General features: G+C 36.2%; 1 protein-coding gene across 3 annotated transcripts in view; it reads left to right on the top strand.

The window, feature by feature from the left end:
* The window catches only part of LOC149838130 (Zinc finger C-x8-C-x5-C-x3-H type family protein), a 46,964-nt gene that overhangs the window by 13,630 nt on the left and 16,250 nt on the right, over window positions 1-17,084 (top strand). For all 3 annotated transcript variants that reach the window (XM_090006393.1, XM_090006391.1, XM_090006392.1), the window contains exons 5-7: window positions 1,614-1,772; window positions 14,291-14,383; window positions 15,177-15,293. In XM_090006393.1, the coding sequence (XP_089862519.1) occupies window positions 1,614-1,772; window positions 14,291-14,383; window positions 15,177-15,293 (369 nt within the window). The remainder of the gene's footprint in view (window positions 1-1,613; window positions 1,773-14,290; window positions 14,384-15,176; window positions 15,294-17,084) is intronic.

Below are 17,084 nucleotides of genomic sequence, written 5' to 3'. Positions count from 1 at the left end.
ATAGAGAGAGGAACACAGATTTGCATATGGTTTTTATTGATTTAGAGAAGGCATACGATAGAGTACCTAGGGACGTTCTCTGGTGGACAATGATGAAGAAAGGTGTTTCTCTCAAGTACATTAGTATAATTAAAGATATGTATGAAGGAGTAGTAACCAATGTCCGCACTTGTGGAGGGGTGTCAACCAATTTTCCGATAACGGTTGGGTTACATCAAGGATCTGCTTTAAGCCCTTTCCTATTTGCGATAGTGATGGATGAGCTTACGAGATCAATTCAAGAAAATGTACTGTGGTGTATGTTGTTTGCTGATGATATTGTTTTGATTGATGAGTCTAGAGCTGGGGTTAATGCTAAGTTAGAATTATGGAGACAGACATTGGAAGCTAGAGGTTTTAAGTTGAGTAAGAGTAAGACTGAATATATGGAATGTCGGTTTAGTAAGCAACGAAGTAGTGATGGGAGTGTAGTGAAGCTTGGTGAGCAAGATATACCGGTGAATGATTATTTCAAATATTTGGGATCCATCATTCAAAAGTATGGAGAAATTGATGGAGATGTAAATCATAGGATAAAGGTTGGGTGGATGAAATGGAAAAGTGCTACTGGAGTGCTGTGCGATCGTAGAATGCCATTGCGGTTGAAGGGAAAGTTTTATAGGACGACTATTAGACCCGCTTTACTATATGGTACGGAATGTTGGGCTGCCAAGAGACATCATATTCAAAAAATGAGTGTAGCTGAGATGCGGATGCTTAGATGGATGTGTGGAAATACAATAAAAGATAAGATTCGGAACGAAGAGATACGTAAGAAGGTAGGTGTTGCACCCATTGAAAATAAGATGCGAGAGAATCGTTTACGGTGGTTTGGACATATTCGGCGAAGGCCTAATGATGCTCCAGTTAGAAGGTTGGAGAAATGGGAAAATATATTAGTTAAAAGAGGTCGGGGTAGGCCTAGGAAGACTTGGATGGAGATGATAGGAAAGGATATGAATGCTTTGAACCTCACCGAGGACATGGAGTTAGATAGAAATGATTGGAGGAAAAGGATTCATGTGGAAGACCCAAAATGAATTTCTTTTTTGGTTCATATCGCTGACCCCAATTGTTTTGGGATGAAGGCGTAGTTGTTGTTGTTGTTGTATATTATACTTGAATATATATATATATATATATATAATTTTTTATAAATTACACTTAATTAGTCCATATTTTATGTATATATTTTTCATTCATCATTCTTTTTTATATATATTTTATGCGTTCTTCCTTTTATATATTACACAAAATATATATTATCCATACAAATATATATATTTTATCTGTATGAGCACTATTGAGCTGAGCTGAGCTGAACACCTTGTGTTCAGGCTCGACTTGTTTAAACTAAACGAGCTGCTTGTGGCTCGGCTCACCAACTATACGAACCGATCACGAACGAGTTCATGACAAGCCAAACCGAGCTGAGTCACGAGCTGCTCGGTTCGTTCACCTGATCATTTGATGTTCTTTGGGTTGTTCAAATGGCTATTTTTATTTATCTGTCTTTAGCTTGCTTTGCACTATATCCTTAACCTTATCTTATTTCCACTTGTTCTCTTTCAAAGGATAAAGCTCATTGCCCATTCCACATTAAAACTGGGGCATGCCGATTTGGTTCCCGATGCAGCAGAGTTCATTTTTATCCGGATAAATCTTGCACCTTGCTGATCAAGAACATGTACAGTGGTCCAGGCCTCGCTTGGGAACAAGATGAGGGTCTTGAGGTCTGTAAAGTCATGCTTTTATCTGCCTGACGTTGTATCCTGATAATATCTCATATCCAATCATCTTCATGTTATAACATGTTGACTCATTAATGCTGCACTGTTTGTATTTTGCTTGTTGTACTTTTAAAATTGTATGAAAAAGTTTGGTTGTTGTCTATAAATTTCATGTATACAATCCTTTTCTTGTTCTTTGTGTTCCCCTTCTCTATTCTTGTTTTTTGACTTGATTTGCACCAGAAATTCTTCTCAAAGCTCATCGCATGGGAATCCAAGGTATTGTGCCTTGGTTGAGGCTGAAGATCAAAAGTATTTGGCACATCTGTATCCTGATTGAAAATCTTATCAGTTCTTTAGTGGTGCATGTAGTGTTAATTTTTGATGCACAAATTTCATAATTAATTTAGTTTTCTCATGTCTTGGTTTCTGCGGTGATTTGGAAATCTTCATATATTTCGGTTGGATAAAATGCTGGGTGGTTTTCTTTAGGATATCATTCTCATTAATTCATGACATCTTTATTTGAGGTTTGTCTTTTTCGACCATGTTATGTGGGCTTCCCATGCATTCGTCTTAGTTTTATTTTATTTTTTTGGTATGATGGTATCATTTGTTGGTATGTTCTTTGCATTTTATCTTTGTTGTGTCATTCTCTTGCATTGTTTTCTTTTCCCTAATGGTATCAGCTCCTTAACTGTTAGTAGGTTTTGGACTATTTCACTAATACTCTGCCATTTGGAGGTGTTCTGGTGGTCCCACTCACTTCAATAGTTCTAAACTCCTCTGTTCACTCTCCTATGGTATGAATTGAAGAACTCCATACTATCTTATCACATCTAGTATCTCACTGTAATGATGGGCATTACAAGTAAAACTTTGGATCAGTCATGAGCCCATGATTTGTAGAAGAGGGTTATGCCATGAGCAATAGCCACGATGCAGAATGTTGCTGTAGTCTATTTCATAAAGTCACTCCTTTACTGTTTTGGCCATTTGAAATCATCTTTGCTTTATTATTTTTCGTTGAAAAACATCTTACTGTATGAAAGATGTTGGTACTATTACTTGTGTGATGCTTAAAGAACTTCTGTTATAAACAGTGAAAACAAAGCGATCTTATTAGTTGGTGCATTTTCTGGTTTTAGAGTTTGTTTTTTTTTGGCCTTTGATTATCACATCTTGCATCTTATGGTTGGATAAGGTGCTGGTTTATGTGCATCTATGTAAGCTGCTTAGCTGTTTCTCATATCATCAGATTACTAGGTCATATTCCTAAGACTCTTTTGGTGCCAGTGGGGAAGTTTTGATTGATCTGTTGCATGTTGATTCAACAGGTACAAGCTTTTCTAAATTATAATTTCCATATATATATATATATATTTATATAAATAATATTATAAAACTGATCCAGATATACATGAAGGAACTGTTGCTCACATCCCTTGAAGGTCTGAGTCTTGAGGTTCAATAAGAGGTGTATGCAAGTGACCATGACTTTGTACCCACAGTCAGGTGGTTCTGTTATGCACCCTCTACAGAGGCGGCTGTAATGAAAAGAGGCGGAAGCTCCAATGGAGTAAAAAGCACTCTTTAAGAGTGACCTTAAGAGCCAAGAACACAAACACTATAAGTGCACACACAAAACTCTCAAAAGTAGAAAATGACTTAAAGTCATAAGTTGGATTTATTGAAGAAAGGAAGAGAAGGGTGAAAACCCAATGCTTACAAGAGGAGAACACCTCCTCTATTTATAGAGGAGGGAGGCTCAAAGAAGGGACCACAAGGGGCTCCCTTGTAGTCGTTGGGAGCCCCAACGGTCAGAAATCTGACCGTTGGGGCCCCAACGACTACAAGTGTGGGGCCCTTATGGTCTTACAAAAAGGGGAAAAATAAAAAAGAAAAAAGTAAAAAAGAAAAGAAGAAAAAGGAAAAAAGTAAAAAGGAAAAAATACATTGTGGTTTTACAAGAATACCCCTATCGGGTATTTCACTAAAAAGGAAACTGTATATATATACATATATGTATATATATACTTATATATATACGAATGTATATATATATATATATATATATATAAGTATATGTATATATATATATACATATTTTAACACGCCCCCTCAAACTTTACGGGGAGAAGACCGAAAGTTTGCTAAGAAGAAACATAAATCGTGGAGTTGGGAGCGCCTTGGTGAAGAAGTCGGCTAGTTGATACTCTGAAGTGACATATGGTAATGAGATAGTCCCTCTGAGATATTCGTCTCGAACATAATGGCAATCCATTTCGATATGCTTGGTCCGCTCATGAAAGGTGTGATTGCTGGCAATGTATATCGCATTTTTGTTATCACAGCAAAGCTTGGTGGAAGTGGAAATGGGGACGCCCATGTCACCAAGGAGACTCCTGAGCCATACGATTTCCATAGTTGTCATTGCCATGGCCCGATATTCAGCTTCAGTGGATGACAGTGAAACCTTCTGCTGCTTCTTGCATCTCCACGAAATGAGGGATTCACCTAAAAAAATACAAAGACCCGTTATTGAGATACGATCATTGGGATTTCCTCCCCAGTCAGCATCAGTAAAAGAGTTAAGTCAAGAGATGAGGAAGAGGATAAGAAGACTCCCTTGGATATAGTATTTTTGATGTATCGCACAATTCTCATTACGACCGCCATATGAACCGAAGTAGGTGCATGCTGAAACTGACTTGCTGCATGAACCGCATGAGCTATATCTGGACGTGTGATGGATAGATAGGTGAGAGATTCGATTAATTGACGGTAGGGGGTTGGATCCTCAAGAAGAACACAATCTCCAAGTCTCAGTTTTGCATTAATAACTTCGGGAGTCTCAACTTTCTTTTCATCAGATATTCCTGATTTGGTACAAATTTCTGCAACTAATTTCATTTGAGATAGGATGTATCCTCGCGGGGAATAAGCCACTTCAATCCCTAAAAAATATCTCAAATATCCAAGGTCAGACATATCAAACATTTCTTTTAACATAGACTTTACATCATTTACTCCCTTTTTGTCATTCCCAGTGATGATCATATCATCAACATACAGTAGAAGCATAATAATGGAGTCACCTGTCCTTTTAACAAAAAGAGCAGTGTCAGTATAACAAGAAGAAAATCCTAAATTGATTAATACATTACTAAACCTATCATACCAAGCTTTAGGAGCTTGCTTAAGTCCATATAAAGCCTTTTTTAATTTCAAAATTTTTTCATTTAAATTCATACCTGGAGGCGGTTCCATATAAACTTCTTCATTTAAATTACCATTCAAAAATGCATTTTTGACATCAAGTTGAAAGATTGACTATTTTTTAACAGAGGCTATAGCAATAAGAGCTCGAACACTAGTCATTCGAGCAACTGGGGCAAAAGTTTCATCATAATCTACCACATACTCTTGGGCATATCCCTTGGCTACCAACCTAGCCTTATATCTTTCCAATGAACCATCACTCTTAGTTTTTACTTTAAAAACCCATCTACATCCAATGAGTTTCTTGCCATTGAGAAGATCAATGATTTCCTAAGTTTGCGCCCTTTTAAGAGCATTAAGTTCTAGTTCCATAGCTTCATTCCAATGAGCATATTGTTTAGCATCATTGTAATGAGATGGTTTATGAAAGGAGTGAAGAGCAAGTAGGCATGCTCGAAAGTTAGGAGAAAAAGAATCATAAGAAACAAATCTATTGGGTATTTTGGAAATTCGACTTGATTTTCTTTGAGAGGTCTCTTCGATTGACTCACTTTGGGAAATTTTTTCAAGGGCACAAGGAAGATTTCTTTCATTCCTTCTAGAGTAGACTTGTATTTGTCTTGAAACATTTTCTTCCAAGCTTTGATCATCATTTGGATGTTCAAAATGATTTTCACCATGGGGTTCACTAGGATCAATATGATCATCTATGATGTTTTCTTGAGGCAATAAGTCAAATAAAAAAGAATAATCAATATTTTCATTTGGTTGGTGCGAAAAGCCATTTTCTTCTTTTAGGAATGTGACATATTTTGAGATATAAAGTTTGTTTTTGAATATGTCAAAACATCTATAACCTTTTTGTTTTTCGCCATATCCCAAGAAAATACATTCAATAGCCCTAGGAGAAAGTTTATCATTTTTGTGAGTTAGAACAAAACATTTACATTCAAAAATCCTTAGTCTTTTATAATCGGGAGACATATTGTAAAGTTTTTCAAATGGAGAAAGATTTTTCAAAGAGGATGAAGGGGTTCTATTGATAAGATACGTTGAGGTTAGAACTGTTACGACAATGAAGCCATACATGATACTTCAAGTACAAGGTTTTGATGATGAGCAAGTAGAATCAACTGCATTTCAGCTAAGGCTATGAAGAAATTGAAGAATTCAGTGAAGAATCCTTGAAGACTAGTGTGCAAATGTTTAATTCATTAAAAGTCTTAGATTCTTGTAAGAGCCTTACTTAGAGTGCATATTTAGGTTGCATTTCATCTTAAAAGTCTTTAGAAAAACTTTTCTAAAAGAAACTCTTTTGAAAATCTTTTTAGAAAACTCTTTTCTTAAATTTTCATGTTTATTAGTCGACCAATAGACTTATCAGTCGACTAATCCTTTCGCGCCATATTTTCTAAAAAGTCATTCTTGTCAAATTAGTCGACCGAAGGTTTTATCAGTCGACTGGACAGAATGTCTGTTTTCTGGAAAATTAGCAGCAGTCGACTAATGGTTTTATCAGTCGACTGAACATAACATGTGTTTTCTGAAAAAATTTAGCAGCAGTCGACTAATGCTTTTTATCAGTCGACCGAACAGAATGTTTGTTTTTCAGAAGTTTTTAGCAGCAGTCGACTAAAAGGTTTTTCAGTCTACTGATGATATTATCAGTCGACTAACTTTTCTCCAGTCGACTAAGTTTCAAAAGTTCAGATTTTCAAACGGCTCGATTAACAGATCAGTCGATCGACGATAACTGTCAGTCTACTAATAACTAACTATTAGTCGACTAACTGATGTTTTAGTCGACTAATTTTGCCGTTTTCCTGAAACTTCAAAAAGGCGTGTCTTTTTGTTTTTTAAACGTTTTGATCGTTCGAAATGGACCGTTTTGACACCCTTTCATACTCTCAACGTATGGAATCTTTTAACTATAAATATGAGTGCATTTTACACTAAAAAAAAAACAATTCAATCGATTTGAATCTTGCTTTTCACTCCTATTCATTCAAGTATTGATTTTCTCACTCACGTGATATTTTCACTTCAGTTTTTCACTCAAATCACTTTGAGAGATAGTGAATTCGTGAGTAGAGTGTTTCAACAACCTCAAAAGCCAATTGCATCTCATTTGCATTCAAAAGGAAGGCTCATAGGTTGTATTGTAAGTTCTTATTTCTTTTGTGTAAAAAGAAGGACTCCTTGGTGTAAAGGAGTTGTTTGCTTTCAGTTGGGTTGTTACTGAAAGTGGGACCGGTTATGGTCTGTGTGATCTTGTAGTTTACAAGGTTGATAGTGGAAAATCTCAAGCGGGTTTTGCTTGGGGACTGGATGTAGGTCGGGTTTGACCGAACCAAGATAAAATCTTGTGTTCTTTGTGTGTTTGCTTTGAGATTTGCAAAATCATTCAATATTCCGCAGAAATTTTTAAAAGCACTATTCACCCCCCCTCTAGTGCTCGTTGCCTCGATCCTAGTGCACTTTCAAGAACCGCTTCGGCCCAAAAGGATTTTGGGATATTTTTTGAAATTAATAACGTTCTTGTAGTTTCTATTATGTGTCTATGCTTTCTTTCCGCAAGACCATTTTGTTGCGGAGTGTTGGGACAAGAACGTTGATGACAAATTCCATTTTCTTTTAAATAGCTTTGAAATCATTGGACATATATTCGCCTCCCAAATCGGACCTAAGAATAGATAAATTTCCCAAAAATTGATTTTTAGCCATTGCATGAAATTCTTTAAAGAAGGAGAAAACTTCGGATTTGCTACTTAGGAAGTAAATCCACGTGAATCGAGTGAAGTCATCAATGAAGACCACATAATACGAAAATCCTCCTTTAGACAAAATGGGGGAAGGTCCCCACACATCGGAATGAACAAGTTCAAATGGCCGAGTGCTAAAGTAACTTCTTCGAGGAAATGGAGTAGCTTTAGATTTCCCAAAAATGCAATCTTTACAAGTCATATGATTGTCTTTACAAGTATTGTTCAAAAACGGAAAAAGAGACATTTTTACAAAATTTGGATGACCAAATCTCTCATGCCAAATTCCAATACTTTTGTCTTTTACAAGATTGCAAGAAGATTTAGATGGAAGAGTCAAAAAGTCCATAAAATAAAGATCACCCCTTCTATGGCCTTGCTCAATCAGCTTCCCTGACTGGAGATCCTGCACGGTGCAATCTTTAGGTGAGAAAGAGACTTGACATCCATGATCGGTGATTTGAGAAACGGAAAAAAGATTTAAATTAATTTTGGAACGATTCTTACTTTAGGAATGAAATTTTTTTGAGAATTTTTAAAATCAAGCGTTCCAATACTTTCAATTTTTAATGATGTTCCATCGGTCGTTGAAACATAAGAGGATATGGGTTCGGAAAAAACATTTGAAAGAGAGTTTTTATGAGATGTCATATGAAAAGAAGCACCGGAGTCTAATATCCACATACCTGGAGGTGATGAAGAATAGGCGATGACGGCTCCAGATGTTGAGGAAGAAGTCTTGAGAAGATGTTGGAGAACTTCGGAGATGTGATTAAGAGTCTCTTTGATATCTCCCTCTTTGGCATTTTCTTCTTCCTTCTTTGGAGAATTTTCTCCAACCGCGGCTACTTTTCCTTTAAGTTTGGGACAAACCGGTCTAATGTGTCCCAGTTCTTTACAATAATGGCATATTATTCCCTTTCTAGGCCCATTACTATTTTTGTTGAAGTGAGGAGGTCTATAGACTTTAACATTTGATCAGGGCCTAGTAACGGCCAAAACTTCATCATTCTTAATGCTTAAGCCAAGTCGAGTTTCCTCTTGACATATTTCGGCGAGGGCATCTTCAATAGGTAAGGCTTTGCTTCTATGGAGAAGAGATGCCCTAACTTGTTCAAATTCCGGGCGAAGACCATGAAGAAATTGAAAGAAGTGCTCCTTTTCAATTTGTTCCCTTCTTAATTCAATATCTTCCGGAGCCACCCATTTAGGCTAAAGAAGAGCGAGTTCATCCCAAAGAGGGGTTAGAGAGCTAAAATAGTCCTGGACACTCATATCCATTTGTTTGGTGGAACGAATTTTTTCTTGACAAAAAAATTGTCGATCAAGATCCTTTTGGGTATACATACCCTTAAGGAAAAACCATGCCTCATTGGCCTTTTTAAATTTGGCAATATTGGCACAATTTTTAAGGTCAACATTGTTCATAAACCATGCCAAAATTTTGGCATGGTTACTTTCCCAATCCTCAACTTTGGATTGATGGTCATTGATAGCTTTGATGCGCTCATCGCCATCTAAAGCTTTTTCAATCTCATTTTCGATTTTAGTGAGAACAAGAGAGGGTTCAGGAGTAGTTCCCATAACAAAACCCCAAAGTTTCTTACCTCTTAGATGATTTTCCATCGCGGAGGCCCACATGAGATAGTTGGACCCATTTAGCTTAAAAGAAAGCTCCACTTTAGAATCACGTTCCATCGGCACCAAATCCTTCCTTCTTAAAATTTGAGAGGCACACGTTCCAAGATAATAAAAAGAAGCCCAATCACCAACCGAGCTCTGATAGCATGTAATGAAAAGAGGCGGGAGCTCCAATGGAGTAAAAAACACTCTTTAAGAGTGACCTTAAGAGCCAAGAACACAAACACTATAAGTGCACACACAAAACTCTCAAAAGTAGAAAATGACTTAAAGTCATAAGTTGGATTTATTGAAGAAAGGAAGAGAAGGGTGAAAACCCAATGCTTACAAGAGGAGAACACCTCCTCTATTTATAGAGGAGGGAGGCTCAAAGAAGGGACCACAAGGGGCTCCCTTGTAGTCGTTGGGAGCCCCAACGGTCAGAATTTTGACCGTTGGGGCCCCAACGACTACAAGTGTGGGGCCCTTGTGGTCTTACAAAAAGGGGAAAAATAAAAAATAAAAAAGTAAAAAAGAAAAGGAGAAAAAGGAAAAAATACATTGTGGTTTTACAAGAATACCCCTATCGGGTATTTCACTAAAAAGGAAACTGTATATATATACTTATATATATACGAATGTATATATATATATATATATATATATAAGTATATGTATATATATACATATTTTAACAGCGGCGCCTTCCAATGGTCACACTAAATGCAATTTTTCTTCAAGTTTTTTGTTGGGTGGATGACACCACCTCCCTAATAAATAAAAAGGCAATTCTAAGAGCCTAGGGGTGTAGGAGGTAAAATAAAAACTAAAGAGAAAGATTTGTGGAGAGAGAGCGTTGGAAAGGGGTATATTGAGAGGAGAAAAGGCTTTGAAGTGTAGAGATAGAGAATCCCAAACAATTAAAAAGGGCCTAGGGCCCTAGAAGTTAAAATAAAAGCTAAATAGAAAGATTTGAGAGAGAGAGAGAGAGTAATTAAAAAAGCAATTCTAAGAGGGGGGCCTAGGGGCAGTAGGTATTTTTTATAATTTTTTGTCTTTCGGAACTTTTTTCACTGTGTAATTGTGCAAAAGGGAAGATATTGTTCTTTACCCTTCTTCCTGAGGCTTCGAGGTGCTTCTCCTTCTTTCTTGTTATCTTTATTTCAAATATATTATTACTGTTGCTTATTGTTCTGATCAGTTAGGAACCATCAAATGCATATGCTATATTACCCAGTTTTCTCCATTTTCCTTTAGGTTTTCCATGTTTCTTGGGAACTCCCTTTGAAAGAGAGCATTTTTTTTCAAAATCTTTGAGGAACCTATCTTGCTAGCAAAATATATTTTTTAATTCAAAATTCTCGTCATTTCCATATTACTGCTAGATTCATTTCTTGTTTTGCTTGTTATTGCATCTCTGTTTTTTACCACTTCATGTGTCTGGTAGTGTTTCTTGATTTTAGTATTGTGCACTTCTCTATATGATTTTCACGTGTTTATTGTGTTTTGTTATGTCCAATCTTGCTTGCTACACAATTATTTGAAATCTCTTCATCCAACTGTTTCAGACTTCAATCTTTTTTTTTTTGGGTCTTAGCAGTTCAGACATTTGTCATGGTTTTACTCCACAAAAGTTTATTAGGTGTTTACCTATGTTTATGTCTCAATTCTGTAAACCCAGAATGCATCATGTGTTTAATTACTTTTGGGATAATGTTGACATGTGATTGCAATAAAATTGTGATATTTTCAAAATTCTGCCCATATTTTTTAGGTCATTCGGATGTCATGCCATTATTTATTTCTAATAAATTTTATTAAAAATAAATAGAAATATATCATTTTTTGAAAACAAAGTTTTTTTTTCTTTGTTCCTGATCCAGTCAATTCTTCCCACCTCTTCCTCTACCTCCTCTACTTCACTAGAGCAAGGGGAGGGATGGAGAATGGAGGAGATAGTCCCTGGGGAAGGGAGCGTGGAAGTGCCATGGCTATATGCAACTAAATAACAGTGGAGAAGTAGCTCAACCATGGTGGCAGATATGGACAACTTGGATGACGGTCTGCTCACAAACTATTTGACGTGGATATGAGAATACATATGAAGTTTCCAGGGAATATGGAATGGGAGTCAAAATGGAGTATCCGTGTGATATAGCTCATGAATGGTGTGTAATGGTATCCATGGAGGAGACATATGGATTAACATCACCATGGATGACTCAATGATGATATCCATGCTGCTTATAGGTTGTTTGCCAGTCATGGCGTCCGTGAGGTAATTGTGTTCATGAGGGATGAAGTAGCCATCAACTATCCTTGATGATCACCATTCCACATTAGATCCTCTCTTAGAGTTCCTGTACAAGAAGAAATGGAGGAAGAATAATACAAGTCATTTCAATACATGGGGACATTGATAGGGACGTGAATGTGCATCCAAACATGCCAAAATTATGTCTTTATTTTGTGTTATTTATAAATAATTTCATTTTTTTTATAAACAACAAATATAAATGCATCCAAACAGAGTTTTTAAGGTAGAACTTAGATATTACTTGAATACATTCATGTGTTGTTTAACACAAAAGTATGGTTGTACTTAAAATACTGATTATTGTGATTAGATCATCCTATATAGTAAAATTTTATTAATAAATTGTGGACTGTGCATGCCCAAGGCCTATGGCTGGACGAGATTTTGTCTTGTATGCTTCACAATGACATGAACAAACTATAGCACTATACTAGTTTGTGATGCGAGTTCACAAATTGATTGCAAAATAGGACACAAGGACACAAATTTTTTAGTTATTTATTGGCTATTTTTTGGCATTTTAATTTGTAAAATATATCTATTATTGAAAATATTATTAAAACTATTACATATTTTTAAAAAATGATCATGTATTGTCCATACATGTTAGTGGCATGTATGTGTTGTCATGTTATGTCGCTCCGAGGCACAAAGCCAAAAATGGCATGTCCTTATGAGTTATGACATGTTGCACCCCTTCTATTAGCTTGTGAAGTGTGTAACCATGTATAATCCGAACTTGCGCAAGATTCTGGATCTCTGCTTGCAAGCGTGCTTATCAACTTGGATGAACTTTTTGATGCTTGATTATAACCTTTGTAGATTAGGATTCTAACATCTTCTAGCAACTTTCTATGCTGCATCTCATTCCACTGTAGTACCATTTGCACCTTCATTAGAATATCATGAAAACTGTGTCACATAGGTGCAGCAGGTGCCACATGACATTTAAAATAATCATGTGTGTGTATGTATGTATATATATATATATATATATATCAAGAGAGAGAGGGCGTAGCTGCCTATGCTCTTCCCTGCCAACACAAGCCAATGCATCAAAGCCATGAAAACAAGTTTTAGTGGTTGTGACTGCTGCTAAAGATCCCTGACGGTTTGCGGCCGCTGCTAAATCATGTTTTTGTGCACACACGGGGTTCATCCGCGCCGTCCATCATCATGGACAGCACTGGGGAGTAGGCTGCTGTAGGCAGCTACTCTCTCTTTATATATATATATATAGTTCAGTTGATTCAGTTTTGATTTTATCCATTGCTCAGGGAAGAACTACTTGCTATTCACTTCCCAAAATATGTGTATTTTAGAGAAAGGCAGCCATATTTGTGTACATCTGTTTAAATTGGCATTTGACCTCAGTCTTGGATGTGAGTCTCATTGCTAGTTGATAAATGGACGGGATCTTGGCTGTGGGCACCTTGTCCTAGAGCCCAGTTGCCAATGTAGTTTAGTGCGACCTTTTGCATATGAGCTGCTTAGTGACTTGTTGCTGGAAATTATACTGCTTTTTAACATGTTTTTGTGAGTCGCTCTTATTTTTGGTTCTTGAAAGACAAAAGATGTGGACAAATTAATGGATTGTTGAGTTTTAAGATACCTTGTGTTCAGCTCCTAAGATTACAGTTTGATAAAGATTAATTCCATTTGAATTGAAAAGACGAAACAAGGGATTGGAGGAAGACAGTTACTGCAGCAAGCTCTTCTTTTGTTTGTGAATGTTGGCAGTGTTCAGGAGATTCTGGTTTCAAATGTTTTCCAGCTTTTCACTTCTATCTCATTACTAGTTTACTACATACTGTTGGGTATTCAAAGGCTACTTTTTGTTAGTTTTACAGCTTTGAACATGACAGGTGCTTTTAAGTTTTAACAAAACGACCTACATTTTAGTGAATATAGATAGTGGTTGTGATTTCTTTAAGACCGTGATTGTTGCATTATAAAATTTCTAAAATCAAGAGTTCAATAACATATAAACAGTAATGTCTTTATTTGTTGAATGTACAGTCAACTTTCTTTAATTTTGGCCTTTTTTCTCGTGCAGTATTGCCACTAAAACTCTCTGATTATTACTTCTCACATTTCATTTTTGAATAGTTATTTACTGTGAAAGGATATCTTGAAATGAGAATCTTGAAAAGTTTGTTTCTCTTGGAAGTCTTGTCAAAGTTTATGAGGCGGCATGGACAAATGGAAGTTTGAAATTTTCTTTTGAATATTAGGACAAAATTAGAATAATCTCATGAAAAATGAAAATTCAGTCACATATAGTGGCTTATAAAAAATGAAGAAAATTATGTACGGTGATATTTGGAAGTCTTTGTGAAACTATTCTGAATTTCTGAAGATGGAGATATTTGTGACAAAATATTATCATGATTTGGTATTGTTTTAAAACCTTATTGCTATAATGTCTTCTGAGTTTCTCTGCTATTCGTTGCAATATTTTGCTTCATTATTCTGGTCCGATGATATGGTTCTTTTGTGTATCTGTTAACTTTTCTTGATCTGGGATATTGTGTTTTCTCCTATCATTTTTCTTTAAATACTGAGGCTGACGCTTTCCTTTCTGTGTGAACATATTCCAGTATACAGAAGAAGAGGTGGACCAATATTTTGAAGAGTTTTATGAGGACGTGCATACTGAATTTTTGAAGTATGGTGAAATTGTTAATTTCAAGGTAGCCAAATGTCAATTTTTGCAATTTATCGTTACCATTAGAATGCTTATGTTTTTCTTTTTCAAAATAAAAATCAATTAGAAATTTTTGATGAGCAGGGTACAAAGTGCAGTTATCTTTCCAATTACTTGCATTTTTTCTCCTTGTGGTTCTTGTCCGGCATGTTAGATACAAGCTCAACTGATGTCTTTTCCTGTCATTTTTCCACCATAATCTACAGTAAGGGGCCATTGTGTCCCTTTTATCTCATTTATTCTGTTTGCTTTCTTTTCTTCATTGACCTCTTTGTTCATCCTATCTTGGCCCATTGCTTTTCCACCTCTTTCATGGGTTTCATTTCTAATGCATCACATGCATGTTTTCTATTTTATGCGAGATTCGAGAACCTTAATTATGAGAACCGTGACATAATTGAAGCTCTAGACTTCTATATGTGGGGATGTTTGTGCTATTTTAACTACAAGAAGTTCCTGAAAGTGATAATTATGCTTATTGTCTTAATAAGTTATCATTGCTAATATTTGTTCATGCTGGTTATTTTTGTACAAATTTGTTATCTCCACTGTCTTCATATACCGATGGCAGTGGCATCGATATCATGAGATGCTATAGCCAGCATATTGAGAACATCATCAAAATTCGGCTGCAAAAATTCGCACGTGCTTAAAACTTCGTAAATTCATAATTGTTTAAGAGCATGATGGATGATGATATATAACCACTTACATATCAAGGACAGTGAACTAGCATTCTATCTACAAAAACAGAGGTTAATATAATTTTCTTTTTACAGGTTTGCAGAAATGGGTCATCTCATTTGCGTGGCAATGTTTACGTGCATTATAAGCATTTGGAATCAGCTGTTCTTGCTTATAACTATCTCAATGGTCGTTTTTTTGCTGGGAAACAGGTTTTTATTCCTTTTATTGCTAATCTTATTTGTTTTCAGTTTATTCTTTAAATTGGTCTTATTTTGCTTTTGTTCAGGCAATGCATCTCCAGTTTGTTGATTGCAAACTAATATGTGAAAACTTAAATACGTTTCATTTCTCATGAATCAATGGTACATGAGATTCTAATGGATACTGGATAGTATAGCAGTGCCTTATACCGATATCACATTTATTTTCATTTTTCCCCTTTTAGGTTCTAAAGTGGTATTGTCTTAGAAAAATACCATCAGCTTTGGATACACATCTTTTATGGTTAAGTCCTTTATTGCATGTAATTAATGATTCCATTCTCATACCAGTTTTCTGATTTAATCTATGTCACATGGGTGCGGGTGCGACACGGGTGCGGCGCAATTTCAAAAATTTTGGACACGGGGACTCGGCTATATATATATATATATAAGACTCGGTCAAAGTTGTGCCCATTAGGGGACAGGTGATGAGTTGTGAAGGCATTCTGTACACTTTCTTCATACAGGAATAATTCACTTTTGGGCACTTTCTTCATACACTGTAATAATTCACTTTCTTCATACAGGAAAAAACCACAAAAACTTGAGTTGTGCCCATTCTGTACTTAAAACTTGAAAGTGTACAGGTTTTTTAGTTGTGATGGGTTTTTTTCCTTACAGCTGTAGCCCAGAAAATTTTTAAAAAAAAAATTCAAAAAAAAAAATCCAAAAAATGGACCAAAATGACCCTGGGTGCGTTGACCACACCCAGGGTCGGGTTGACCGAGTCCGAGCCGCACCCGTGTCCGCATCCGTGTCGGTGCGTGTCGACGCGGGTGCGGCGACCTTAGAGCCGAGTCCGTGTGACATAGGATTTAATACAGTTTTGATTTTTGACTCTTAACAATAAAATTCATAACATGCTGTTTATCAGCAATAACTTTTTTCTATTATAGGCTCAACATTCATTCTACTTGACATGGACCTCAGGAGTGTGGTGGAAGTGAACTTAAATTGAGAAGATAGGCAACACTACATGTATTAAGAGATGTAGTAGTAGGCACCAAATAGGAATTTATATTGTTGGGGCTATGCATTGATGTTCCCAATACCATGCTTCAATACCGCAGATCTCTATCATTTAACCGTCCTCAAATCTCTTTCCCTTTTTCAGTCATCCTCCACTTTTTTTTTTCTCAATCACACTCTTTTTACTCTTTCCTCCTGTTTCCTAATTAATGACAAAAGAGTACATAAAATGAGAAGCTAAAAGGGAACCAGCCACGGGGCATCACTCTAACATTGTTGTTGCTGATGTCAGCAAAAATTTTTATAAAGATTTTTTGGGAGAGGGGAGTGGGGTGAAAAAGATCAATCAGTTATAAGGTCTTAAAGTATGCTTTGAGTACCACTAATACAGGAAAAAGGTTGAAGAAAAGGAAAATAAAAGAGAAAGAAGGTAGAGAAGAAGAATAGTGAAAAGGAGATTATGCTGCTGATATCAGCAATGTGGTTACATCAGCAGTTTTGGGTTCAAGTCTGAGGTAAGAATCTCAGATCTGGACCATCGGAATAGGAAAAAGTGTTAAGAGCTATGTCACATAGGTGCAGGTATGGGTTCGATGATGCGGCACTTTAAAAGAAAATTGAGTGTGGGGGTGTGGGAGGGTATATATATAATATAAAGATAGAAAGAGAGAGATAAAAAGAGAGTTTGGGTCTAGATCAAATATAGATCTAGATTCAGACCCAAACCCCTCTTTTCTCTCTCTTATTAACTTCACCCCACCACCTCTC

This window comes from Nuphar pumila, chromosome 5, assembly GCF_984573655.1.
Source record: "Nuphar pumila chromosome 5, dmNupPumi1.hap1.1, whole genome shotgun sequence".
Classification (NCBI taxonomy): domain Eukaryota; kingdom Viridiplantae; phylum Streptophyta; class Magnoliopsida; order Nymphaeales; family Nymphaeaceae; genus Nuphar; species Nuphar pumila.
The sequence above is the reverse complement of the archived record's forward strand: the minus strand, read 5'-3'. Positions and strand labels throughout refer to the sequence as shown.